This window comes from Hyla sarda, chromosome 8 (assembly GCF_029499605.1).
Source record: "Hyla sarda isolate aHylSar1 chromosome 8, aHylSar1.hap1, whole genome shotgun sequence".
Taxonomy (NCBI): Eukaryota; Metazoa; Chordata; class Amphibia; order Anura; family Hylidae; genus Hyla; species Hyla sarda.
Genome location: NC_079196.1, coordinates 33408894 through 33436737, shown reverse-complemented (window position 1 = coordinate 33436737; position 27844 = coordinate 33408894). Strand labels below are relative to the sequence as shown.

The 27844-nt window shown below is 40.8% G+C and overlaps 1 protein-coding gene across 1 annotated transcript in view; it reads left to right on the top strand.

The window, feature by feature from the left end:
- The window catches only part of NEB (nebulin), a 219258-nt gene that overhangs the window by 100189 nt on the left and 91225 nt on the right, over positions 1–27844 (top strand). Inside the window, exons 55-85 of the mRNA XM_056536625.1 lie at positions 2505–2816; positions 4112–4315; positions 5664–5768; positions 8200–8307; positions 8476–8787; positions 8867–9070; positions 9437–9541; positions 9672–9779; positions 10068–10379; positions 10621–10824; positions 10997–11101; positions 11696–11803; positions 11923–12234; positions 12442–12645; positions 12909–13013; positions 13104–13208; positions 13445–13756; positions 14766–14969; positions 15065–15169; positions 15422–15526; positions 16004–16315; positions 18139–18243; positions 18361–18459; positions 19240–19344; positions 19970–20077; positions 23270–23581; positions 23673–23777; positions 24795–24899; positions 26206–26310; positions 26484–26591; positions 26683–26796. Of these exons, the coding sequence (XP_056392600.1) occupies positions 2505–2816; positions 4112–4315; positions 5664–5768; positions 8200–8307; positions 8476–8787; positions 8867–9070; positions 9437–9541; positions 9672–9779; positions 10068–10379; positions 10621–10824; positions 10997–11101; positions 11696–11803; positions 11923–12234; positions 12442–12645; positions 12909–13013; positions 13104–13208; positions 13445–13756; positions 14766–14969; positions 15065–15169; positions 15422–15526; positions 16004–16315; positions 18139–18243; positions 18361–18459; positions 19240–19344; positions 19970–20077; positions 23270–23581; positions 23673–23777; positions 24795–24899; positions 26206–26310; positions 26484–26591; positions 26683–26796 (5217 nt within the window). The remainder of the gene's footprint in view (positions 1–2504; positions 2817–4111; positions 4316–5663; positions 5769–8199; positions 8308–8475; positions 8788–8866; positions 9071–9436; positions 9542–9671; positions 9780–10067; positions 10380–10620; positions 10825–10996; positions 11102–11695; positions 11804–11922; positions 12235–12441; positions 12646–12908; positions 13014–13103; positions 13209–13444; positions 13757–14765; positions 14970–15064; positions 15170–15421; positions 15527–16003; positions 16316–18138; positions 18244–18360; positions 18460–19239; positions 19345–19969; positions 20078–23269; positions 23582–23672; positions 23778–24794; positions 24900–26205; positions 26311–26483; positions 26592–26682; positions 26797–27844) is intronic.

Here is a 27844-nt window from a genome sequence, read left to right as displayed (position 1 = left end):
TTTGTGCGCTCGGAGGAATAGAGCGGGCGGCCAACGCTGGCAGAGACTGCCGGAGAAAAGAAGGAAGCTGGCGCTGAAGCAGCACCGGGGCTGACAGCCGCATATAAGGTGCTGTGTACGAAGTAACACCAAATACACACACACGCACACATAAGTGAAGTGCCAGTAATAAGGCGCTGTGGACGTAGTCGCACCAAGCACACACACACACATAAGTGAAGTGCCCCATATAAAATGTCCCTTCAGGTGCCACTGCTCCCCCAAAAATAAGGTGCAGCCCCTGTAAGCTAGCCCCAAAATCTGAAGGTGGTCCAAAACAGGGGGTCTCCAGAGGCTGCGTACCTATGGAGAAAAAAGGGAAAAGTACTTACCTCAGTCAGAAGAACTTACCTAATGGAGTCTTCAGTGAATTCTTCAGTCAGCTTTAGTTACCTGCATCACGCCTGGCTGCTATGCGCAAGCGCGGTGAGCAGGGAAATAGGGGGACCCGGACCCATGAGGTACCACCCAAGCGCTGACCGTTGGTGAGGGGGGTTAACAGTGCATATACGCAATGTCTGTGCCCCCTTACTCGCAATGGGGAAACGGGGAACTGCAGTCCCTGAGTCCCCACCTGAAAACAGAAAAGAAAAGGAATCAAAAACTAACACGTCACTAACTAGGAAAAGAAAATATCAGCCAATGCACACGTTTTTAAGTAAAATGACCGAAATCGCCATAAAAATGGCGTAATTTACCACTATTTGCATAATCACAGCAAAATTGTGAAATTTTTACCGCGTTTTGGAAAAATATATAATATAGATAATATAAAAAGGTGGTGCGACAATTCAAAGTAGGCCCCGCCTGATGGTATGTTGCAACCCCATTTAAAAATAAATATAGTTTGAAAATGCCAAGTTTAAAAATGCATTCTACAACATTGGAAAAATAAAGAAAACTAAATGTTTAACTTTTTTTACACGATTCCAAACTTTTAGCTTTAAGCTTTATAAAGAAAAGTCCCATAATGTAGAAAAAAAAAAAAAAAAAACTGGAGGAGTGCATCATGCAGGCTTTTGTTCTTTTTGGTGTAAACTCCTTGGAAAATGTAGTGCAATTATTATTATTATTTTTTAAATCTAGTGGTGCAAACTTTTTTGAATATGTCCTCCTACGTGTGAACCCAACCTTAAAGGGGTACTCTGCCCCTAGACATCTTATATAATGATAAGATGTTTGATCGCGGGTTCCTGCCACTGGGGACCCCCGCGATCTCCCTGCTGCACCCGGCATTATTTTAGAGCATCGGATGCAGCGCCGGAGGTTCGCGACATCCCAGCCACGCCCCCTCAATGCAAGTCTATGGGAGGGGGTGAGGTGGATGTCACGACCCCTCCCATAGACTTGCACTGAGGGGTGGGGCTGTGACATCACAAGCCTCCGCCCCGCATCGCCAAGCATCCGGCATGGAGCGAAGTTTGCTCTGTGCACCAGATGTCTGGGGTGCCACAGCCGTGATCATGGGGGTCCCCAGCTATGTGACCCCCACAATCAGACATCTTAAGGGGGTACTCCGGTGAAAAACTTTTTTTTTTTTTTTTAAATCAACTTGTGCCAGAAAGTTAAACAGATTTGTAAATTACTTCTATTAAAAAATCGTAATCCTTCCTGTACTTATTAGCTGCTGAATACTACAGTGGAAATTCTTTTTCGTTTGAAACACAGAACTGTCTGCTGACATCACGAGCACAGTGCTCTCTGCTGTCCATTTTATGAACTGTCCAGAACAGCATATGTTTGCTATGGGGATTTCCTTTTACCCTGGACAGTTCCTAAAAATGGACAGAGATGTCAGCAGAGAGCACTGTGCTCGTGATGTCAGCAGAGAGTTCTGTGTTTCAAACAGAACAGAATTTCCACTGTAGTATTCAGCAGCTAATAAGTACAGGAATGATTAAGATTTTTTAATAGAAGTAATTTACAAATCTGTTTAACTTTCTGGCACTAGTTGATTTAAAAAAGTTTTTCACCCGGATACCCCTTTAACCCCTATCCTTTAGATAGGAGATAAGATGTCTAGGGGCGGAGTACCCCTTTAAAGTGTACATCTAGTGAGGGCTCATGTGGCAGGATATGTTTTTTATAAGTTTATATTTTATATTAAGTATAAGTTTTTATACGTTTTCTTGCAAATGCCCGAGCCCAAAACTAATGGCGTTTAATCTACGAATGTTGTGCAAGTCTATGGGACTTTCACCAAATCCATAGATTGAACGACATTAATCTTGCGCAAGTCTTGGGCTCGGATGGCTCGGGCGGCATAGTGAAAATTAAAACCTATATCCCTCCACCCCAACCATCACTGGATGAATGCTTTGAGAATCACTTTATAGATACATCCATGACTATAATAGAAAGAATAGGAAATATTTTATCTTTTTAATAAATGATATGCATATTTAGCCAAGCCATAATAAAGTAGGCATTTAATAGTTGACTGTATTTAATTCTATCTTTTCCAGTTCAAATACAAAACCGGATACCGTAAGCAACTGGGACACCACGTGGGCTTCCGCAGCCTACAGGATGATCCGAAGTCTGTCTGGGCAATGCACGTGGCCAAAATCCAGAGTGACAGAGAATACAAGAAGGACTTTGAAAAGATTAAAACAAAGTATAACTCTCCGGTGGACATGCTGGGTGTTGTATTGGCCAAGAAATGCCAGACTCTGGTCAGCGACATCGACTACAGGAAGTACCTTCACCAATGGACATGTCTGCCTGACCAGAACGACGTCATCCAGGCCAGAAAGGCCTATGAGCTCCAGAGTGATGTGAGTATCATTCGCAATCCCTAAGCAGTACAGTGAAGAGTATGTGTGTGCCTTTAAGGATAAGGAAAAAGTATTAACTTTCTTTAGAAACAGCGCCATGTCTGTGTATTGGCTGTGTCTGGTACTGCAGTTAAGATAGTTAATGCCTTTTAAATTTTAGAGGTTAATCCAGCGTTTAAAAATATAGGGGGAGATTTATCAAAATCTGTGCAGAGGAAGAGTAGCAACCAATCAGATCGCTTCTTTCAATTTAAAAGAGGCTAATGAAAGATTAAAGAAGCAATCTGATTGGTTGCCATGGGCAACTGGTCCACTTTTCTGCTGTACAGGTTTTTATGAATTCCCGCTAAATCCCCTATCCTATGTCTGATAATGAGGGGTCCGATGGCTGGTATCCCTGCCATGTCCAGAATGGAGTGGACTGGAACTGGTGTTGGCAGTGACGGGCCGCACAGTCAATCACTGGCCGCAGCGTCACTGCCGGAGTTAGATGGTCTTGGAAGGTGGGGGCCGGAGCTCTCAGCAAGAAGTTTTGGAGATCGCAGGAGACCCAGCGGTCGAACCCCCTGTGATCACACATTTATCTCTTATTCTTTGGATAAAAGGGATATGTTTTTGAAAGCTGGATAATCCCTTTAATCCTGGAATTCCACTTTAAAATATAATTCATAGTTTTCACTGTATAGGCCATTAGCCTGGCACTGTGGGTATAGGAAATATTAGATAAGGCATCATAGATAAATAACATGATCCTGCAGACTTTGAATTGGAGATGGTTGTGGGTGAAGCTCTGGTGCCAGCAGAAGTAAAACCATTGCATTAATGAATTGTTCTAGACCACTAGTTCTTGAAGGGGTTCTCCAATGGCCAGCGTTCAGAGGTAAATGTTCCAAACTCTGTTTTCACCCTGCTGGGGTCGGCCATGCCCCTCGTGACATCACGACCACGCCCCCCAATGCAAGTCTATGGGAGGGGGCGTGACGCCCCCTCCCATAGACTTGCATTGGGGGGGTGGCCGTGATGTCACTAGGGGGCATGGCTGACCCCCGCAGTGTGAAAACAGCGTTCGGAACATTTACTTCCGAGCGCTGGCCAGTGGAGTATCCCTTTAATGTTTTCAGAGGGTGGACCATAAGTAAAAATAAACAGGGGGCGCAATGTCTGTGCTTGTAAACCACAATTGGAGATGGAAGCCGCGCAGTAGAGCTTTGAAGAACATTCTCTTAGGGCAGCACACTGATGTATTTTCCCGCAATGTTTCCTCAATATGCTAAATTCATTTGTTTTTGCGGCAGAACTTGTACAAAGCCGATCTGCAGTGGCTGAAAGGAATCGGTTGGGTCCCAATAGGCTCGTTGGATGTGCAGAAGAACAAGAGAGCAGCTGAGATTCTGAGCGACGTAAAGTACCGCCAGAAACCAGATACTGTGAAGTTTACTAGCGTGACAGATTCTCTAGAGTTGACTCTTGCAAAAGCCAATGCTGAAATCATGAATAAGGTGAGCAGAGAGAAAGGTCTATAATGCACGACAAATTGTAACTAAAGAAAACATGGAGGACATGCTCTACCCTAGATTTATTTTGTTCTTTTATTTTTATTTATGTTATGAAAAGTGTTGAGAAAAGAGTAAAACTGAGTGAGGCACCAAATTTGTTGAAGGAGTACTCCGCCCCTAGACATGTTATACCCCATCCAAAGGATAAGGGATAACATGTCTGATCGCAGGGGGTGTGGCCGCTGAGACCCCCCTCGATCTCTGGGCCGGGGCTACGGTGGTATGGTCACGAAAAGCTTGGGGCTTTCGTGATCGGGACTTCACGCCACGCACCCTGCATTTATGTCTATGGGAGTGGACATGATTACTAGTACACATTCATGTCTATGGGAGGAGGTGTGGCAGCTGGCAGTTCTCTCTGTGCACTGGATGACTGTGGTGCCGCAGCAGAGATCATTTGGATAGGGAATAACTTGTCTAGCGGCAGTGTACCCCTTCAAAGATGTGGGGGGGGGGTATAAAAATGGCAGTCATAAGGTGATCTGGGGTAGAGAATTGTTTCTAAATGTGCTCCTACACCTCCAATAGCTGTCGGCTGTTTCTCCCATTCACCCCATACACATCAACGTTTGGCTTGGCCGAACATTCATGTGTCCTTATTGGGGAAAGAGGAGGAAGGCTGCTGCCAGACACCTCTGGGACAGGCAGTTGAAATCCAAAATTCCTGATCCTTCTCTCCCCCAACATCATCTGCCAGGAGAGTTTCGGATAGTTTCTCGAGAGTGTCCGGAGGCCTTTACACACATTAGAAATTCAGTCAATGCCACCAAAAACTTCAGGGGAAAAAGACTTTTACCTAATGTGTATGGGGGCTTAAGGTCTCATGCACATGGCAAAGGGCTATGCACTACCATCCATGTCAGACACCATGTGTTTGGAGACATTGTTCACTAGAAGCAACACCTTTCTACGAACATGAAACCAGTCAGGACCAGATGTAGGCAGACGTGTCGTGTTTACTGACACGTACGTTATACATTACTGCCTGGTGCACACTATGCAAAAAAAAAAAAAAGTCGGGCATGTTAATAAATAACCTCCTAAATACCTAATGTGCCATTACAATTATAAATAAAAAAAAATCATGCAGGGTTAATAGCATAGAACACCATGGCACATTAGTTATACAGAATAGCATGCCATCCATAATGACGTGGCTTGGTAAGACATCTGTGTATCAATAGGCTGCGCTTGTCAGGATGTCTAAATGTTGTCTGCTGCTCTTGGTTTATTCGTATGTGATACAGTTAGAAAACATGGCAGTAATTGTACAAATGTTACTCTTTACCAGCGCTTGTACACAGAAGCTTGGAACAAGGATAAGACTACAATCCATGTGATGCCAGACACTCCTGAGATCGAGCTGGCCAAACAAAATCGTATCAACTATAGCGAGGTAAGAATCATTCATGTGGGGGAACTGTACCCAAATTCTTATCATGTCGGTGGACAATGTAAGTTATGGACATCAGACCAACATATAAGTGGGGAAGATGAATGAATATCCAGACTTTTATTATGAGCATCATGAAAGGGCAGATATATAATAGAGGTAAATCGTAAAATAGAAACACAAGATCAGCAGAATGAAGGTATAGGTGAGGAACATGATCAGCAGAATTAATGTATAGATGAGGAACATAATCAGCAGAACAAAAGTAGATGTTAGAAACATGGACAGCAGAATGAAGGTATAGGCAAGGAACATCATCAGCAAAATGAAGGTATAAATGAGGAACATTAAAAGCAGAATGAAGTTAGAGGTGACGAACATCAACAGAAAAACAAAGGTAGATGTGAGAAACATGGTCAGCAGAATGAAGGTATAGATGAGGAACATCAACAGAAAACATGATCAACAGAATAAAGGTATAGGTGAGGAACATAATCAGCAGAATAAAGGTATAGGCGAGGAACATGATCAGCAGAATAAAGGTATACGTGCGGAACATGATCAGCAGAATGAAAGTATAGGTGAGGAACATGATCAGCAGAATAAAGGTATACGTGCGGAACATGATCAGCAGAATGAAAGTATAGGTGAGGAACATGATCAGCAGAATAAAGGTATAGGTGAGGAACATGATCAGCAGAATAAAGGTATACGTGCGGAACATGATCAGCAGAATAAAGGTATAGGTGAGGAACATGATCAGCAGAATAAAGGTATAGGTGAGGAACATGATCAGCAGAATAAAGGTATACGTGCGGAACATGATCAGCAGAATAAAGGTATACGTGCGGAACATGATCAGCAGAATAAAGGTATACATGAGGAACATGATCAGCAGAATAAAGGTATACGTGAGCAACATGATCAGCAGAATAAAGGTATACGTGAGGAACATGATCAGCAGAATAAAGGTATACGTGCGAAACATGATCAGCAGAATAAAGGTATACGTGAGGAACATGATTAGCAGAATAAAGGTATAGGTGAGGAACATGATCAGCAGAATAAAGGTATAGGTGAGGAACATGATCAGCAGAATAAAGGTATAGGTGAGGAACATGATCAGCAGAATAAAGGTATAGGTGAGGAACATGATCAGCAGAATAAAGGTGTACGTGCGGAACATGATCAGCAGAATAAAAGTATAGGTGAGGAACATGATCAGCAGAATAAAGGTATAGGTGAGGAACATGATCAGCAGAATAAAAGTATAGGTGAGGAATATGATCAGCAGAATAAAGGTATAGGTGAGGAACATGATCAGCAGAATAAAAGTATAGGTGAGGCACATGATCAGCAGAATAAAGGTATACGTGAGGAACATGATCAGCAGAATAAAGGTATACGTGCGGAACATGATCAGCAGAATAAAGGTATACATGAGGAACATGATCAGCAGAATAAAGGTATACGTGAGCAACATGATCAGCAGAATAAAGGTATACGTGAGGAACATGATCAGCAGAATAAAGGTATACGTGCGAAACATGATCAGCAGAATAAAGGTATACGTGAGGAACATGATTAGCAGAATAAAGGTATAGGTGAGGAACATGATCAGCAGAATAAAGGTATAGGTGAGGAACATGATCAGCAGAATAAAGGTATAGGTGAGGAACATGATCAGCAGAATAAAGGTATAGGTGAGGAACATGATCAGCAGAATAAAGGTGTACGTGCGGAACATGATCAGCAGAATAAAAGTATAGGTGAGGAACATGATCAGCAGAATAAAGGTATAGGTGAGGAACATGATCAGCAGAATAAAAGTATAGGTGAGGAATATGATCAGCAGAATAAAGGTATAGGTGAGGAACATGATCAGCAGAATAAAAGTATAGGTGAGGCACATGATCAGCAGAATAAAGGTATACGTGAGGAACATGATCAGCAGAATAAAGGTATAGGGGAGGAACATGATCAGCAAAATGAAGGTATAAATAAGTAACATAAAAAGCAGAATGAAGGTAGAGGGGAGGAACATGATCAGCAGAACATTGGTAGATGTGAGTTGCATGGTCAACAGCATGAAGGTCCGTATAGGTGAGGAACATGGTCACTAGAGTGAAAGTAAAGGTAAGGAACATGATTAGCAGAATGAAGGTATAGGTGAGGATTATCAACAGCAGAATGAAGGTATACAGTAGGTGAGGAACATGATAAACAGAATGAAGATGTAGATGAGAAACATGAATGGATATCCAGACTCAATATTTGATCGGCAGAATTAATGGTTTGTGGTGTTCCAGTGGACACTTCATCTATACAAGCAGCTACTCCAGTTTTGCAGCTTAATCTCGTTCAAGTTGTCAGTTTATTGGGATCCCACAAGTTTCCTTGTTTAACAATTACTATATTCATCTTCTAATCACAGAAACAATACAGACTTGCCTTGGAAGAAAGTAAGAAGAAAGGTTACGATTTACGAGTTGATGCCATCCCAATCAAAGCAGCAAAAGCTTCGCGAGATATAGCCAGTGATGTAAGTTCTCCTAAGCCAAAGCTAACAGCTAGATTTGATGGTGCATTATATTGTATCCAGCTCTTAAGAGTAACATAAAACAGCTTTATAGTACTTTCTATAGAAATGGTTTGCAGTAGTTGACCTGTAATCCTGCAACTAGATTTAAGAATTTTGTTTTTCTTATAGTTCAAATACAAAGCCGGCTACCGTCAGCAGCAAGGCCATCATGTTGGGTTCAGAAGCCTATTGGATGATCCTAAATCCGTATGGGCCATGCATGTTGGCAAGATTCAGAGTGACCGAGAATATAAGAAGGACTTTGAAAAGTCAAAGACTAAGTACAACAGCCCTGTGGAAATGCTATCTGTACTCCTAGCCAAGAACTGCCAGAAACTGGTCAGCGACATTGACTACCGCCATTACCTTCACCAATGGACATGTCTGCCTGACCAGAATGATGTCATCCAGGCCAAGAAAGCCTATGAACTCCAGAGTGATGTATGTGATCTAGTGAATTGAGCTGTCTCATGTCCCAATGTACCAGATATCTAAGTAATGGTTTCACCATTGTTCTTAGGCCATTTACAAACAAGATCTGGAATGGCTCAAAGGCATTGGTTGGGTCCCTGTTGGTTCCTTGGAAGTGGAGAAGGCAAAGAAGGCTGGAGAGATATTGAGTGATAAAGCTTATCGTCAGAAACCAAACACGTTCAAGTTCACCTCTATTCCTGACTCGCTAGAATTGGTTCTTGCCAAGAATAATGCTGAGCTAATGAATAAAGTAAGTAATTTACAATAGGTCCGAAGCCCAATATGATCTGTTTTACCATTCAGAGCTGCTTGTTCCCTAATGTTTCTTTATTACCTATCAATTTTTAATGGCTCATCAAAACCTAGTGGTCATCTTTGAAAACTTTTCCTGTCATACAATTTACTGTATCAAAAGTACTTTAAACAGTCCCACTGTACTGCATGAGATCAAGTAATATATGGGTTGGCAAGCCATACGTGTCTAACCCCTCAAAAGATACAGATAATAGGTGCACATGTAATTTCACAGTAGTCACTGGAAACCTCTGGTAATGTATACATTCATATTACCATGAATAAGTCATGTTTTACACTTTCTGTATACTTTGTCTTTCAGAGCCTGTACACTGATGCTTGGAATACCGATAAACGTACTATTCACGTCATGCCGGATACGCCTGAAATTTTGTTAGCTAAGGCCAACTCAGTAAATATTAGCAATGTAAGTACTACACTAGGTGATAGGACCATATACATTTTGAGTGACATCTATGTGGTACATATTCACACAGAATAGCATGCTATGGGGTACATTTTGATATAGAGATAACAGAGGCTTTTTCTTTCTCCAGAAATTGTATACCCAAGGATGGGATGAAGCTAAGATGAAAGGATATGACTTCAGGGCTGATGCCATTGCAATAAAAGCTGCCAGGGCTTCCAGAGATATCGCTAGTGATGTAAGTCCTTTTAACTGGAATTAATGTGTTTTAGATATTCACAGTCCTAAACTTATATAAATACATCTACTTTTTGCCTTTTCGAAACGCAAATTAGCAGCAAAAGTTAAAAAGATCATGAAGGATATGTAATGGGTCCTCCAGGTCATAGTCATTTGTGTGGAACATCTTTAGATCTCTCCTCATTCTGGAATCATTATAATCTTGCACAATTTCACAAATTACTATGTTATATTTGGAAATACATTTTGAGATCATTATTTAAAAAAAATTATTATTCTCTTTTAGTATAAATACAAAGCCGGCTACCGTCAGCAGCAAGGCCATCATGTTGGGTTCAGAAGCCTATTGGATGATCCTAAATCTGTATGGGCCATGCATGTTGCCAAGATCCAGAGTGACCGAGAATACAAGAAGGATTTTGAAAAGTCAAAGACCAAGTACAACAGCCCCGTGGAAATGCTATCTGTGCTTTTGGCCAAGAACTGCCAGAAACTGGTCAGCGACATTGACTACCGTCATTACCTCCACCAATGGACATGTCTGCCCGACCAGAATGATGTCATCCAGGCCAAGAAAGCCTATGAACTCCAGAGTGATGTATGTTATGCTTCTTATAATTTCTCTCTAAATATTCCAACATATTGATACTTGAACAGCTATGCTGTTTAGTCATTAACAATCCTAGAGCAACAGAAGCCTTTCCATAATAGTATATTTTATGCTTGGTTGTCCAACATATCCACTCATGCCCAAAATACTTTTATAGAACATGGCCTTTTTATTAATGCTAGGTTACTATTCTCAACATCACACATGATGTCTGTCATTTTGTCCACAGTGGCTCTACAAATCTGACATGGAATGGATCAAAGGCTGTGGCTGGATTCCAAATGACTCGCTTGAGGTCAACAAAGTCAAGAAGGCTCAGGAAATCTTGAGTGAACGTCAGTACCGTCAGCCTGCAGACTCCATCAAATTCACAAGCATTGTTGATAGTCCGGAGATAGTTTTGGCCAAAACAAATGCTCTGCAGCTCAGCAAAGTGAGTCATGTCTTATTTTTCTTTTCCTTTTTTGTATATATATATATATATATATATATATATATATATATATATATATATATTATTATTATTATTATTATTATTATTTTTATTTATAAAGACTAAATTTGATTTATTATGTTTTTCCTTTCTTTGCTTTATTTCTTTTTAGAGCCTTTACCAAGATGCTTGGAATAAGGATAAGGTACATTTTAACCTGCCTTCTGATACACCAGAGATGGTTCAATCCAAGATCAACGCTGTCAACGTTAGCAATGTGAGTACATTGTACCCATTGTATATGCCGATATTTATGAGTTACAACAGATTGATAAACATACAATATATCCTAACCTTGTCTAACAGAGAAAAATGTTTGTTAAACAGTACCAGATTATCGTAACAAAAATGTTTATTTCAAGACTGAATTGTAGAGCGATCAAATAGGACGAATGGCCCTTGAGTCTCCATCATATAAATCTAGCTATAATTCTCTAATGATAAAAAAAAAACTGGGCCCTGAGCACTGAGTGTTAGTATTCAGGCCACAAATGGTGGTGTTGTTAGTGCATGTTTTGACCTTCCTGCTCTGTTATTTGGGTATTGTAGGGGTATCATTTTGTATATTGTAGGGTGGTATTATTTGGGCACTCCATCTTTAAAGTAGTCCTCCTCCAGAAGGAAAAAAGCTTACTTTCTGGTGCCACCTACAAAAGGTGACATCCCTGGAAGCAAATGAAATGCGCTATGACCTAAATATTATAGTTTAGCACATTTGTAGGTGGAATAGACTGTTCACTTTTGGTTGATTTGTTTTGTTTTTACACATTTTAGTTGGAGCTGTCACCTAACTGGAGTTTTTGTATTACAGAAACAATATCAACTGGGCTGGGAGGATTATAAGAAGAAGGGATATGACCTCAGAGTTGATGCAATTACAATCAAGTCTGCCAAAGCCTCAAGAGATATTGCTAGTGATGTAAGCGCTAATAAAAGAGAATGTATACCTTCCTGTATAATTGCAAAATACATACTCTCTTAAAAGGCAACACTGTAAGTACATACTCAAGGCTAAATTGTGTGTGTTTTTTCCCTCAGTACAAATACAAAAAAGGATATCGTGAGCAACAGGGTCACCATGTTGGATTCAGAAGCCTTCTGGATGATCCTAAATCCGTATGGGCCATGCATGTTGCCAAGATTCAGAGTGACCGAGAATATAAGAAGGACTTTGAAAAGTCAAAGACCAAGTACAACAGCCCCGTGGAAATGCTATCTGTGGTTTTGGCCAAGAACTGCCAGAAACTGGTCAGCGACATTGACTACCGTCATTACCTCCACCAATGGACATGTCTGCCTGACCAGAATGATGTCATCCAGGCCAAGAAAGCCTATGAACTCCAGAGTGATGTATGTTATGTTTCACATAATTTCTCCCTAAATATTCCTTCATATAAATACTCTAGTAGCTAGGATTTTTAGTCATCAACAACCCTAGTACATTTTATGCTTCGTTGGCTTGTATAGCCCTGTTATGCCTAAAATACTTATAGAAGTTTGTCTTATTATTATTACTATTTTACACATCGTACATGATGTCTGTCATTTTGTCCACAGTGGCTCTACAAATCTGACATGGAATGGATCAAAGGCTGTGGCTGGATTCCCAATGACTCGCTTGAGGTCAACAAAGTCAAGAAGGCTCAGGAAATCTTGAGTGAACGTCGGTATCGCCAGCCTGCAGACACCATCAAGTTCACCAGCATTGTTGATGCTCCGGAAGTTCTCCTGGCAAAGACCAATGCTCTTCAGATCAGTGATGTGAGTGATATGATATTGTATGACCTGGGCCTCACAAGGATCCTAAAACATTGAAAAATATTTTGTATGGGCAAAAATGGAAAATTTTGTAATACGTTTGTATTTTTCTTTGACATAGTTCCATATTTTTGCATTTGGTGCCATATACTGTTATACCCAACATTGTCCAGTAGGGATTAAGACATACAGTATATAAATTAACTATATACAATAACATATACAATACATTTTGTTTTATTTAAGAATGTTTGTGCTTTATCTAGCGTGTATACAGAGATGCCTGGGATAATGAGAAAACAAAGTTCAGCCTTCCTTCAGACACTCCACAGATGGTCCAGTCCAAGATTAATGCAGCAAACGTCAGCGAGGTAAGTTCATCTCCAATGTAAAAAAAAAATATATATATATATGTAAGAACAAAAAAAAAAATGTGACGTAATTTATTTATTTTTGCCCAGAAATTGTACAAGAAAGATTGGGATGACGCCAAGCAGAGCTATGACATGAAAGCTGACGCTGTCCTGATCCGCGGTGCGAGGGCTTCGAGAGACATTGCTAGTGACGTAAGCATTCTAGTATAATTTATATTACTGCACATTTTAATTTTGACAGAACAATCCTTCAGAGTCCCAAAAAAAACACCCTATAAAATGGGCAAATACCTCAATCAGCTAGATGGAGCAATGTACATACCTTTTTTCCCAAAAAAACGTTAATGTATTAGTAGCAACATTTCGAATTATATAATAGATAAAACTTAGCACAGTTCAAACTATTTGTTCATTATTTCTGTTTCTAGTACAAATATAAGACCACCTATGAGAAACAGAAGGGTCACTACATTGGAGCTCCCACAGCCAAGGATGACCCTAAGCTGATGTGGTTGATCAAATCTGGCAAGCTCCCAATTGACCGACTATACAAGCGTGATTATGAGAAGACAAAGACCAAGGTTAACATACCTGTAGATATGGTGTCCATTGTAACAGCCAAGCAAGCCCAAGCAGCTTCCACTGAAATCGATTACCGCCATTACCTGCACCAATGGACATGTCACCCTGACCAGAATGACTGCATCCAAGCCAAGAAAGCGTATGAACTGCAGAGTGATGTAAGTATGCGGATAGTCCTCGTTCTTTAACATGGGTAACCTACTTCTGCAGGTCAGTGTTACTGACTTATCATGTACTTACTCAAATTGAACTGACCCAAACTTATGTTGTAGGCCAAAATAGATGAATTCGACAATAGTACATTACAATTGAAGGCCGAGAGGTTAGCTAAAATGTCTAATTATTAAAATCCCTACACCCACTCTAGCATTCAAACCATATCCATAACTTACAGTAATTGGGGAAAAAGAGGGTCAGATAAGGAAGATCAATATTGTTTTTTCCCACAGAGCCACAAATTTGGTGGGAATGCACTATGGATATATATTTAAATTACGCAATTACAAGGCTTCTGCAGGAAAAATAGACTTGTGGGGTGAATTTTACCCACAGTACATCGATGGTAGATTTATGAATTTTTCTTCTTCACTTCAGTAAGGTAGTCAAAATATGTAATACATATGCATGTGTTGCAAATTTTGTTGTAATAAATTGACTTTTTATCATATGAATATTTGTCTCCAAATCCACAATTTCATTCCGATTTGGTGCTGCAAAATTGATTCAGCAAATCTGTAGAATTTCCCCAGCATGTGACAATAACCAGGTTTCCAGACTTAGGATAAAACCCAATTGTTGGCTGTGCAACAAGTGAAGGTAGACTTCCAATAGTACAATAGTCCAAGTGGGAACTGAAGATCGCCCATGTAGTCTACACACCCTCATTAATTCATAGTCAAGATTTCAAATGACTTAAACAAGATTCAATTTGTAGTGTAGAACAAGTTTCTTTGAAGGCGTAATCCGTCCCAAGACATCTTATCCCCTATTTAAAGGCTGTGATGTCACGAGCGGGCATGGCAGTAATGTCACGAGCCTCAAGCGCTGCACCCAACGCTCTAAAGGAACGCAGGTGCAGCAGGGAGATCGCGGGGGTCCCCAGTGGCGGAGTACCCCTTTAATCTCATATAGAAGAGTAGTATCTTAAATTATTGTTTCTTACACTAGAACATCTACAAAGCAGATCTGGAATGGATTCGAGGATGTGGTTGGATGCCAAATGACTCAATAGAGGTTAAGAAAGTGAAAAACGCTCAAGACATATTGAATGAGCACCTTTACCGTCAACCAGCCAGCAGCTTGAAGTTCACCAGCATTGTGGACCTTCCAGAAGTCATCCTGGCAAAGACCAATGCTGACCAGATCAGTGCAGTACGTTGAGTTGACATTATGACTTTATGTTTTTGTATTAAGTCAGTGATGCAAAGGATTAGAATCTATTAACTTGATTTATTTTATTTCTAAAGTCTAAATATAAAGAGGCCTGGGACCAAGACAAGAGAACTATACACGTCATGCCGGATACTCCTGAGATTTTGCTGTCGAAGGCTAATTCTCAAAATATCAGCAATGTAAGTGTCTATGTGGCTTTCATGAGTACATTTTTAAGGTCCAAGACTAAATGGACATCTGTAAAGTAAGTACAGTATATTATTACATCATATCCCAAATGGTCACATAAAACGGGTCCTACTTGGAGCAAGTAGGACCTGGCCTAACACATCTACACTTAAACCCTAATCATAAATGTTAACAACCTTTTTAGGAAACCCTTTTGTGTCCCTGTTTATATTCTTACTGTATACTGATGTTTCTTATTTCAGAAACTTTATAGAGAAGGATGGGATAAGGTGAAAATGATTTACGACCTCAGTCCTGATGCAATATCCATCAAAGCAGCTAAAGCCTCAAGAGAGATTGCAAGTGATGTGAGTATTATGTCACTGTAAGATATAATATACTAAGATATCATATATTGTATAATTTATTATTAATTACATTTGACAATCAGATTTGTTTTACTGTTTTTACAATTAGTCAGGGCTGGTTTAAGAATTTTTGCCACCGTAGGCAAAAGCTAATTTTACCGCCCCCTTAACTCCGCCCATTGGCCCACCCTTTGACACACCCCACCTTACTACTGGGGTGACACACTGTAACAAACCTCCTTCTCATGCTGCTGGCTGAGTGGATGGTTTGGATGCTGGTTGTCTAACTTTCTTGCGGCATGCAGTGTGGCGCCCCCCATCAAGATGGCGCTCTAGGCAGCTGCATATTTTGCCAATAAGAAGAGCCGTCGCTGCAATTAACCAATTCTCAACCCAGTCTTAACCGAGCATGAAATTCTTTTCTATCTAGCAGATGTGTATTTTCGGCATTATCCTTGTTTTCCTTTTTTTCTACAGTACAAATACAAGCTGGCCCATGAGAAGCAGAAGGGTCATTACGTGGGAACTCCCACAGCTCATGATGACAACAAGCTGGCCTGGTGTTTGAAGGCATCTAAACTTCCCAGTGACCTGGAATACAAGAAGGACTTTGAGAAGACAAAGACAAAGTTGAACCTACCTGTAGATATGGTGTCCATCGTCGCAGCCAAGCTATGTCAGACTTTGGTCAGCGACATTGATTACCGACGCTATTTGCACCAGTGGACATGTCTGCCAGATCAGAATGACGTCATTCAGGCTAGAAAGGCCTACGACCTCCAGAGTGATGTAAGTTAAACAATCGTGGATGTGTTTGATGGGACTGTCCCAAATACTCAACCAATTTCAAAGCAAAATTACCTTAAAGGGGTACTCTGTCCCTAGACATCCTATGCCCAATTCAGCGGCGGGACCCCTGCGATCTTGGCTGGGGCACCCCAGACATCCGGTGCTAGAAGCAAACTTCGCTCCATGCCGGATGACTGGCAATGCGGGGCGGAGGGTTGTGACGTCATGGTCACGCCCCGCTCATGACATCACGGCCATGCCCCCTCAATGCAAGTGTATGGGAGGGGCATGATGACCGTCATGCCCCCTCCCATAGACTGGCATTGAGGGTGTGTGATCGTGACGTCACGAGCGGGGCGCGGCCATGACATCACGAGTCTCTGGTGCTGCACCAGATGCTCTAAACGAACACTGGGTGCAGTAGGGAGATCACACCCCCGCAATCAGACCTATCCCCTTTGGATAGGGGATAAGATGTCTAGGGGCAGAGTACCCCTTAAATGTTGAAATTGGTAAATGGATATTATAATATGTTAATATAATGGAAATCTTGCCTGAACTTTTGTACACTTGACATAATCTGGTGTTAAAAGTGGTTCAGGTGCAAATGCACAATTGCTTTAGATCAGTGGTCTGAAACTGTGGCCCTCCAGATATTGCCTGGACAGCAGTTGGCCTTAGATAGTTTGGCAGGCACCAACTGGAATTATCATTGTCTGAGTAATAGAGCACCTGTAATGGAGGTTAAACATTTGGCAGTTTTAACATGAGAAATTTGAAATAAAATAGTTGTTTTGTGGCTGCCATATTGGCCACTTACAGACCTTTCTTGCATTATTTGTTCTGAAATTGCTATGGGTGTGCATGCTTTGTGACAGCTAAAATTAATGAACATAAAAGTCCCTATAAATGTATACAGTATCCAAGAAGAGATGGAGTAAAGTTCCATCTCCCAGATAGCCAGGGCCTACATAGGAACTTAAAGGGGTTATCCACCATAAGGTGATTTTAGTACGTACCTGGCAGACAGTAATGGACATGCTTAGGAAGGATCTGCGCTTGTTTTGGGGCTAAATGGCTATGTTGTGAGATTACCATAACACTGTGGCTAGCTTTTTGTGAACTGGTATTTCCTGTTTGATTTTTCTTTTTTTGACTTCAAATCCCACAATTCCATCTTCCTCCCTCCCACACATCAGGCACCCCACCCATTGAAACATAAATGAGCTGCATCCATTCAAAACAGCTGTGGTTTTCCATCAGGGTGCCTACAGCTGTTGCATTAGTTGCAGATTGATCTCTCTCCCACCAAGCGATCGCTCCACCCATTGAAGAAGACAGGCTCCCTGTCATCATCTGACTAGTGAGTCAGGTCCTGGCTGCATTGCAGCCTGAGAAAAAGATGCAGACACTATATTATGAACTACACTAATTTTACACCCCCTGTAGCATAGATAAATAAAAAAAAAAATCCTGGAATACCCCTTTAATAAAGAATCAATTCATTTGTCTATATTGCTCATATCTTGCTTTTTTGAGGTCTCCAACAATACCTTATAGCCATTATGACTCTGAAAGTACTCTGGTGACCTTGTCTCAGTCTACACAGCAAAGTTAAACTTGAGCTGCAAATAACTATTGTGTGTGGTGTATTTGCCAATGCAAAAACAGCACCAATTCAGTATTTCTGATAATATACTGTATATGTATATACTTTATAGTAAACAATTAGTAGCTCTAAATTTCCAACTAGGAGCAAAAAATGGAACATTACTGTAAGTAAGCCTATATATATATATATTTACATTCCTCTTTACTTGCAGGCCCTCTACAAGTCAGACCTGGAATGGCTCCGTGGAATTGGTTGGATGCCAAATGAGTCTCACGATGTTAAGAAGGTTAAATTTGCCCAGGACATCTTGAGCGAGGTATAGTTATTACTTTAAAATTACAGATCTATACGTTCAATCATATAATGATAGTAAAAAGCAACATACTTATATGCTATATTTATGAAATGTCTGCCTTGTTTTATTTACTTGCAGCATAAGTATAGAACTAAACCAAACACTCTCAGATTCACACCCGTCACTGACAGAGTGGATTATGTCTCAGCTAAGCAAGGTGCAGAAATCTTGAGCGATGTAAGTATTTCTCGAATGGATTGTTACTCATAACCCCATCTGCTTATTCTGATGTCACCAGGCGTCCCAATATAACCCCATCCCCTCACTCTGATGTCACAAGGCCTCCAAAGATAACCCCATGCCCTTATTCTGATGGACCAGGCCTCCCAATATAACCCCATCCCCGTATTCTGATGGAACAGGCCTCCCAAAATAACCCCATGCCCGTATTCTGATGGAACCAGGCCTCCCAAAATAACCCCATGCCCTCACTCTGATTTTACCAGGCCTTCCAATATAACCCCATGCCCTCACTCTGATGTTACCAGGCATCCAAAGATAACCCTGTTCCCTCACTCTGATGTTACTAGGCCTCCCAAGATAGACGTATCCCATTACTTTAATATCATCAGGCCTCCCCAGATAACATTATCCCCTTACTCTGATGTCACCAGGCCTCCCCAGATAATGTATCTCCCCACTTTGATGTTACCAGGCCTCCCCAAAATAACCCCATCCCCTTAGTCTGATGTCACCAAGCCTCCCCAGATGAACTAGACCCTTCTAATGTTAGGAGTCCTCACTTTATTTGGATATTTGTTTGTTCATTTTTTTTTAGCAGTTTTAAAAAAATAACCTGATCCCAATCTATGCTACATTTCTGCTCTATATTTTCTGTCTTCAATCTTTTTCAGTTTAAAGATAGCATTCAGTGTCACTATAAAAGAGGATGCTTTTTGTTGCAACAGTTTGTAAAAAAAAAAAGCCTGTTTTTATAATTCTTGGTTTTCTTTTTAGATTAAATATCACGAAGCTTGGAATAACATTAAAACACACTACACAGCAGTGAGCGATACCCCTCTGCTGCTGACCGCAAAGGAGGCCGCCAAGAATGTCAATAATGTAAGTATTTACGATCAATATCTGTCTGTCTGTCTGTCACTCATATATATCTATCTATCTATCAATCTATCTCATATCTATCTACCTCATATCTATCTATCTATCTCATATCTATCTATCTCATATCTATCTATCTCATATCTATCTATCTCATATCTATCTATCTATTTCATATTTATCTATCTATCTCATATCTATCTATCTCATATCTATCTATCTATTTCCTATTTATCTATCTATCTCATATCTATGCAAAGTCCAGGAATCACAGCACCAATAGGTCAAGGATCTTCATAAGCTGGTTTCTTTATTCACCCCAAAAATTACAACGTTTCGGCAACAATAGCCTTTATCAAGCATATTGTTGTCGAAACGTTGTAATTTTTGGGGTGAATAAAGAAACCAGCTTATGAAGATCCTTGACCTATTGGTGCTTTGATTCCTGTACTTTGCACACATTAACACCAGGCTGGCTGCCTGGGTGTTTCACATGCACGGAGGTTGGTCCCCGGTGCTGTCTCACGCCAATTCTTGTATCTCATATCTATCTATCTATCTCCCTATTGATCTGTTTTCACATTTTACAATTCTACATTTTACAATTTTGTATTTTTATATTTTCTAGAAATTGTACACAGAAGGCTGGGACAGTGTCAAGGCCACCAGCTACTTCTTACCTTCTGATGCAGTACAGATAAAGCATGCCAAGAAAAGCGGTGTTGCTCAGAGCGAGGTAATCCTGTCTCATGTCTTCCAACTACATGAATTAAATATGTTCTACACCCAAACACGTACAAGACATAATATAAACATGATTGTACTAGACTGCAGAACATTACTGAACATTTTGTTCACCTTAGTAGAGATTTATTTTCCTGGAAACAAATCAAAGCTTAAAAGAATTAGTTCCTAAACATAAGAAATGGAATTGTCGCCAAGTTATCAAAATACATGCTTATTCATAAAAGCATATACACTGCTCAAAAAAATAAAGGGAACACTAAGATAACACATCCTAGATCTGAATGAATGAACTAATCGTATGAAATACTTTCATCTTTACATAGTTGAATGTGCTGACAACAAAATCACACAAAAATTATCAATGGAAATCAAATTTATCAACCCATGGAGGTCTGGATATGGAGTCACACTCAAAATCACAGTGGAAAACCCCACTACAGGCTGATCCCACTTTATGTAATGTCCTTAAAACAAGTCACAATGAGGCTCAGTAGTGTGTGTGGCCTCCACGTGCCCGTATGACCTCCCTACAATGCCTGGGCATGATCCTGATGTGGTGGTGGAAGGTCTCCTGAGGGATGTCCTCCCAGACCTGGACTAAAGCATCCGCCAACTCGTGGACAATCTGTGGTACAATGTGGCATTGGTGGATGAAGCGAGACATGATGTCCCAGATGTGCTCAATCGGATTCAGATCTGGGGAACGGGCGGGCCAGTCCATAGCATCAATGCCTTCCTCTTGCAGGAACTGCTGACACACTCCAGCCACATGAGGTCTAGCATTGTTTGCATTAGGAGGAACCCAGGGCCATCGCACCAGCATTTGGTCTCACAAGGGGTCTGAGGATCTCCTCTCAGTACCTAATGGCAGTCAGGCTACCTCTGGCAAGCACATGGAGGGCTGTGCGGTCCTCCAAAGAAATGCCACTCCACACCATTACTGACCCCCTACCAAACCGGTCATGCTGGAGGATGTTACAGGCAGCAGAACGTTCTCCACGGCGTCTCCAGTCTCTGTAAGGTCTGTCACATGTACTCAGTGTGAACCTGCTTTCATCTGTGAAGAGCCCAGGGTGCCAGTAGCGAATTTGCCAATCTTGGTATTCTCTGGCAAATGCCAAACGTCCTGTACGGTGTTGGGTTGTAAGTACAACCCCCACCTGTGGACGTCAGGCCCTCATAGCATGCTCATGGAGTCTGTTTCTGACCGTTTGAGTGGGCACATGCACATTTGTGGCCTGCTGGAGGTCATTTTGCAGGGCTTCTCCTGCTCCTCCTTGCGCAAAGGCGGAGGTAGCGGTCCTGCTGCTAGGTTGTTGCCCTCCTACGGTCTCCTCCACGTCTCCTGATGTACTGGCCTGTCTCCTGATAGCGCCTCCATGCTCTGGACACTACGCTGACAGACGCAGAAAACCTTCTTGCCACAGCTCACATTGATGTGCCATCCTGGATGAGCTGCACTACCTGAGCCACTTGTGTGGGTTGTAGACTCCATCTCATGCTATCACTAGAGTGAAAACACCTCCAGCATTCAAAAGTGACCAAAACATCAGCCAGGAAGCATAGGAACTGAGAAGTGGTGTGTGGTCACCACCTGCAGAACCACTCCTTTATTGGGGGTGTCTTGCTAATTGCCTATAATTTCATGTGAAATTGATTGTCAATCAGTGTTGCTTCCTGAGTGGACAGTGGGATTTCACAGAAGTGTCATTGACTTGGAGTTACATTGTGTTGTTTAAGTGTTCCCTTTATTTTTTTGAGCAGTGTATTCACTGGACACATGTATGTATTCAGCAGAGTAAGGTTATAGAGGCCCATATTCCACCACTGGAACCTGAACCTAATCTATGACTACCATTTGAGTGGTCATGTTTGCTGCATGCTAAATAAAAATTTGCAGCCTACAAGGTGATGGTGAGGCAGATATTTAAATGAAATCTGTCATCAGCATCACCCGCACTTGCCTGTTGGCACAGGCAGGCAGTGTGGGTGACACTGATTATAACCATACTTACCTATCCCCGATTCGTGGTCCCGTTCAACCGTTATCATCTTTAATCAGGCTTGGTGCACAAGGGGAACATGCTGACGTCACCGCTGCTGCTTCTCCGCTGGGCCCCGCTGTGAGCAGGCCTGGGGAAGCAGCAGTGGTGACGACAGTGTGCTCCTGCCGTGCACCAAGCCTGATTAAAGAAGATAATGGCTGAACAGGACCACGGATCAGGGGGTAGGTAAGTATTGTAATCAGTGTCACCCATACTACACAACTGTACCAACAGGTTAGGGCTGGTGACACTGAAGACAGATTCCCTTTTAAAGGCTCTTTTGCACCTTTCAGACCTTCAGTTCCCTCAGCTAAGATCAAAACCAACCAAGGCAGGGGGTGGTGAATAGTAGACATACCCTAGGTCCTCTAGTGTTCTACTTATATTTCAACCTTAGTATTCAGGTCCTTCATTTGTAAGAGGTCCTTTTAGGAATATGCAAAATGGTTCCTCATCCTGGTTTGCATTCACACCACCACACTCCTATTTTCAGGAAATTGTAAAAAATTGGGAGGCCAGTGAAAAGGGACACCCTATAAATGGCCCCTACTTGGGGGGGGGCAACCTATATCAACTTCTAAGTTGCCCACATGGTTAAAACCTAATAGAATTCAATGAAAAATATCCCACCCCAAAATGGCAACTTTCACTTTAAAGGGGTTAAGGGGTTATCCATGAAAAAACTTTTTTTTTATATATATATCAACTGGCTCCAGAAAGGTAAACAGATTTGTAAATTACTTCTATTAAAAAATCTTAATCCTTTCAGTATTTATGAGCTGCTGAAGTTGAGTTGTTCTTTTATGTCTAAGTGCTCTCTGATGACACCTGTTTCTGGAACTGTCCAGAGTAGAAGCAAATCCCCATAGAAAACCTCTTCTACTCTGTGCAGTTCCCGAGACAAGCAGAGATGTCAGCAGAGAGCACTGTTGCCAGACAGAAAAGAACAACTCAACTTCTGCAGCTGATAATTTTAAGATTAAGATTTTTTTAATAGAAGTAATTTACAAATCTGTTTAACTTTCTGGAGCCAGTTGATATATATAAAGAAAAAGTTTTTTCCTGGAATACCTCTTTAATATTGTACCTAGAAATCATATTCTAAACACAAATGTATCTTCTTGATTATTTTTTAGCTCAAATACAAAGCTGAATACATCAAACAGAGAGGTCACTATGTTGGCGTTCCAAATGCCGATGCTGATCCCAAACTAAAATGGTTCAAACATGCCAACCTGATCCAGAACGACAGAGAATATAAAAAACTTTATGAAAAGCAGAAGTCCAAAATCAATATTCCTGGTGACATGGTATCAATCGAAACAGCCAAGCAAGGGCAGAACTTGGCCAGTGGCATTGACTATCGCCATTACCTTCACCAATGGACATGCCACCCTGACCAAAATGACTGCATACAAGCCAGGAAGGCTTATGACCTGCAGAGTGATGTAAGTCTTGGAGGCTTTCCTAAGCAGTTTGCTATAAAGTGCTCTGTGTACTCTGACAACTACTTACTTCATTCTTTGTGACTCTCTCTAGAGTATCTACAAAGCTGACCTGGAATGGATTCGTGGATGTGGATGGGTTCCATTAGACTCTGTTGAGCACCAGAAAGTGAAGAAAGCTCAGGAACTGGTTAATGAGGTATGTATGGACACTTTGGCCCAGATTTATCAATCTGTCTAAGACAAAAATGTGTCAGATTGTTGTCTAAGACAGATAGCAACTAATCACAGATTATAATTTGCTTCCCAAAATGACCTGTGATTGAGAAATCTGGGCTTTTGTTTTTAGTCTTAAAGGGGTACTCCGCTGCTCGCGTTTGGAACATGCTGTTCCGAGCACTGGACCCGGCAGCTCATGACGTCAAAACCCCGCCCCCTCGTGATGTCACACCCCGCCCCCTCAATGCAAGTCCTTGCATTGAGAGGGCGGGGCGTGACGTCATGAGGGGGTGGGGCTATGACGCCACGAGCTCCCAGGCGCTGTTCCAAACGCTGAGCAATGGAGTACCCCTTTAAATATATAGTGCATCATCTTTGAGAAGATCACCCAAAATTCTATCGTACGATCGTCTTCTAGAGTGGTTGTCCTTTCAAAGAAGATGGGCAATATTATATGATGGAACTCGAAATCTGTCACAGGTCTTGGAATAAGTGTGGTCTTCTCAAACAGGTCCTTGTCCTAAGGGTACGTTCACACTACGGAATTCCGCGGTGTGAAATTAACATTAGTGTAAATGGGTTCACACTGCGGAATTTCAGCGCCACTGAAATTGTTCCGCGCAAAGAAAGAACATGTTCATTCTTTGCGTGGATTACGCGAGCACTGCATAGCCATCAATGGTGATGGCTCAGTGCCCCGCGGCCCTAGCACCAAAGTATATTCGGTGGCCGCTGCCAGGCAGAATCTCTGCTCGCTGAATTCAGCGAGCGGAGATTCCGCAGTGTGAACGCACCCTAAATGACTCAATGTTGACAGTCAACAATACACCTCGTTTTATCTATTACTTATGCAGACCCAAATCATTTTTTTGACATTGACATCCACATAAATGTCAGGACTACTCTCTGCCGGTAACTAGTAATAAAATAAGTAAATGATGATGACTGGAGCAAACCACCATGGCCAATGATTGTTTTTCTGTTTTATGCCTTGTAGAGAGCCTATAAGAAGGACGCACAGGACAACTATTCCAAATACACTCATGTGGTTGACCCACCAGCCGTTGTGCTTGCCAAAATGAATAACATCAACCAAAGTGATGTAAGTTATCTCCACATAATTAATTGTTATTTTTAGAATTTTAATCTATTATTTTCAGTTATTTTTTACCATTATTTTTTACATGTAGTAAAGAGCTTAAAGGGTCTATTAACACATCTACTGAATGTGCTGAGAGAATTTTCCCAGTAAGCTCTCAAGTCAAAAAATCATAAGTGCCTTTCCTTATTGGATGTCTCTGGTTGGAACAAAAAGATATTCCAAAGAAAAGCAGATGGTATAATGTCCTTTTGGAATCTTTCATGGGAATGGGACCCTATGGATATGTTTGGCACATAAGCCCTGCACAGTGTGAATACACCCTAAACCATAGATCCTAACTAATACGTTTAAATATTTTGTAACAATTGCAACATTTCTATTTATACATCTCATATCTATCTATCTATGTATCTCATATCTATCTCATATCTATCTATGTATCTCATATCTATCTATTTCATATCTATCTATCTATCTATCTCATATCTATCTATCTCATATCTATCTATCTATCTACCTATCTCCTATCTATCTATCTATCTATATCTTCTCTATTTATCTATCTATATTTTCTCTATCTATCTATCTATCTATCTATCTATCTCATATCTATCTATCTATCTGTCTATTATATATCTATCTATCTCCTATCTATCTATCTATCTCATATCTATCCATCTATCTATCTATCTATCTACCTATTCTTTATCTATCTATCTCATATCTATCTATCTCATATCTATCTATCTATCTATTCTCTATCTATCTCATATCTATCTATCTGTCTGTCTTCTATCGGTCTATCTCTCTATATATCTATCTATTTCATCTCTATCTATCTATTTATCTATCTATTCTCTATCTATCTACCTATCTATCTACCTATCTATCTCATTATCTATCTGTCTCTCTATCTATCTCATATCTATGTATCTATCTATCTCATATCTATCTCATATCTATCTATCTATTTATCTCATATCTATCCATCTATCTCATATATCTATTCCCTATCTATCTATCTCATATCTATATATCTATCTACTTATTCTCTATCTATCTCATGTCTGTCTGTCTGTCTCTCTCATATCTATCTATGTATCTCATATCTTTCTATTATCTATCTATCTATCTATTATCTATTTATCTGTCTGTCTGTCTATCTATCCATCTATCTCATATCTATCTATCTATCTATCTCATATCTATCTATCTATCTCATATCTATTTATTCTATCTCTATCTATCTAATCTCTATAGAACCCGTCTATCAACCTAATTTATTCTAATTTACTTTTTTTTGTAGCTGAGATACAAAGAAACTTTCAACCTGGAGAGAGGCCACTACATTGGTTCTGCAGAAACCCCTCAAGTCTTACATTCTAGGGAGATGTCCAAGCTGGCTAGTGATGTGAGTATTATAATGATGAATAGAAATGACTATCTTCTATATACAGTAAATACTAAATGATATGGACTAATGTTCTACTCTCACCAAATTACAGATAATTTCCTTCTGCAGTATGCAATGTCTCACTGATGTCTCTTTATTTTTTATTTCTCCCCCCCCCCCCCCCCCCTTAGAAATTGTACAAGGATTCCTGGGATACCACTAAATCACTGGGCTACCAACTGGACGCCAGCTATATACCAATAGTTGCTGCCAAGCATGGCAGACTTGTTTCCAGTGAGGTAAGTCTCCCGATTGATGTGTATCTCTTGTCCTATTACTGTATCAGTCACATGTAAAACACTAAACTGATTTATTGATTTTGGTCAACAGCTGAAATACAAAGAGCATCACGAGAAGGAAAAGGGCCACTATCTTGCTGGTACCCATATTACTGACTTCCCAAATGTTGTGCATTCATTGGCTTTCCAGAAGATGAAGAGTTGGGTAAGACGGATTTTTTTTTCTTTTCTTTTCTTTTTTTTTATGTTGATTTCTTTATCTAAGAACTGCAACAATGGCTGACTGACCTGGACAACTTTCGGAGTGACATTTTGCAGCTATTTCACCAAAATCCCATACATTTTACATGCCAATACAGTTTTATTGAAGGCAGTCGATGAAAGGTTTGCACCATGTGCCAATGCATTGCTTACAACAAGGACCTAGAACAGTGTTTCCCAACCAGGGTGCCTCCAGCTGTTGCAAAACTACAACTCCCATTATGCCCGGACAGCCAACGGCTGTCCGGGCATGCTGGGAGATGTAGTTTTGCAACAGCTGGAGGCACCCTGGTTGGGAAACAATGACTCACTGTGTAGCAAGAGGGAGGAGGAGCGGAGCTGTCTTCATTACCTGTTAGCTGTGTTAGGGCCCTAAACATTGTGTTATTTTACTGTGCTAAAAAATCATCTCTCCTTACTACATAAAATGTGGGGCCAACGAATGATGACAGGATAGGGCCTCATGGGCAATCCAGTGATCGTACGGCCCTCCCAGCACAGTAATTGAGCCTTTGGTTTTCTATATTATAGAATCGTTACATTCTCATCATAATATTGTCCTCCGAGGGTAAAGACATGACTGCTGAAATATTAGCCTTTAAAGGGGTTATCCAGGAAAAAAAAAATTTTTTATATATATCAACTGGCTCCAGAAAGTTAAACAGATTTGTAAATTACCTCTATTAAAAATTGTAATCCTTTCAGTACTTATGAGCTGTTGAGGTTGAGTTGTTCTTTTCTGTCTAAGTGCTCTCTGATGACACCTGTCTAAAGAACTGTCCAGAGTAGAAGCAAATCCCCATAGCAAACCTCTTCTATTCTGTGCAGTTCCCGAGACAGACAGAGGTGTCAGCAGAGAGCACTGTTACCAGACAGAGAAGAACAACTCAACTTCAGCAGCTCATAATTATTGGAAGGATTAAGATTTTTTTAATAGAAGTAATTTACAAATCTGTTTAACTTTCTGGAGCCAGTTGATATATATATAATTT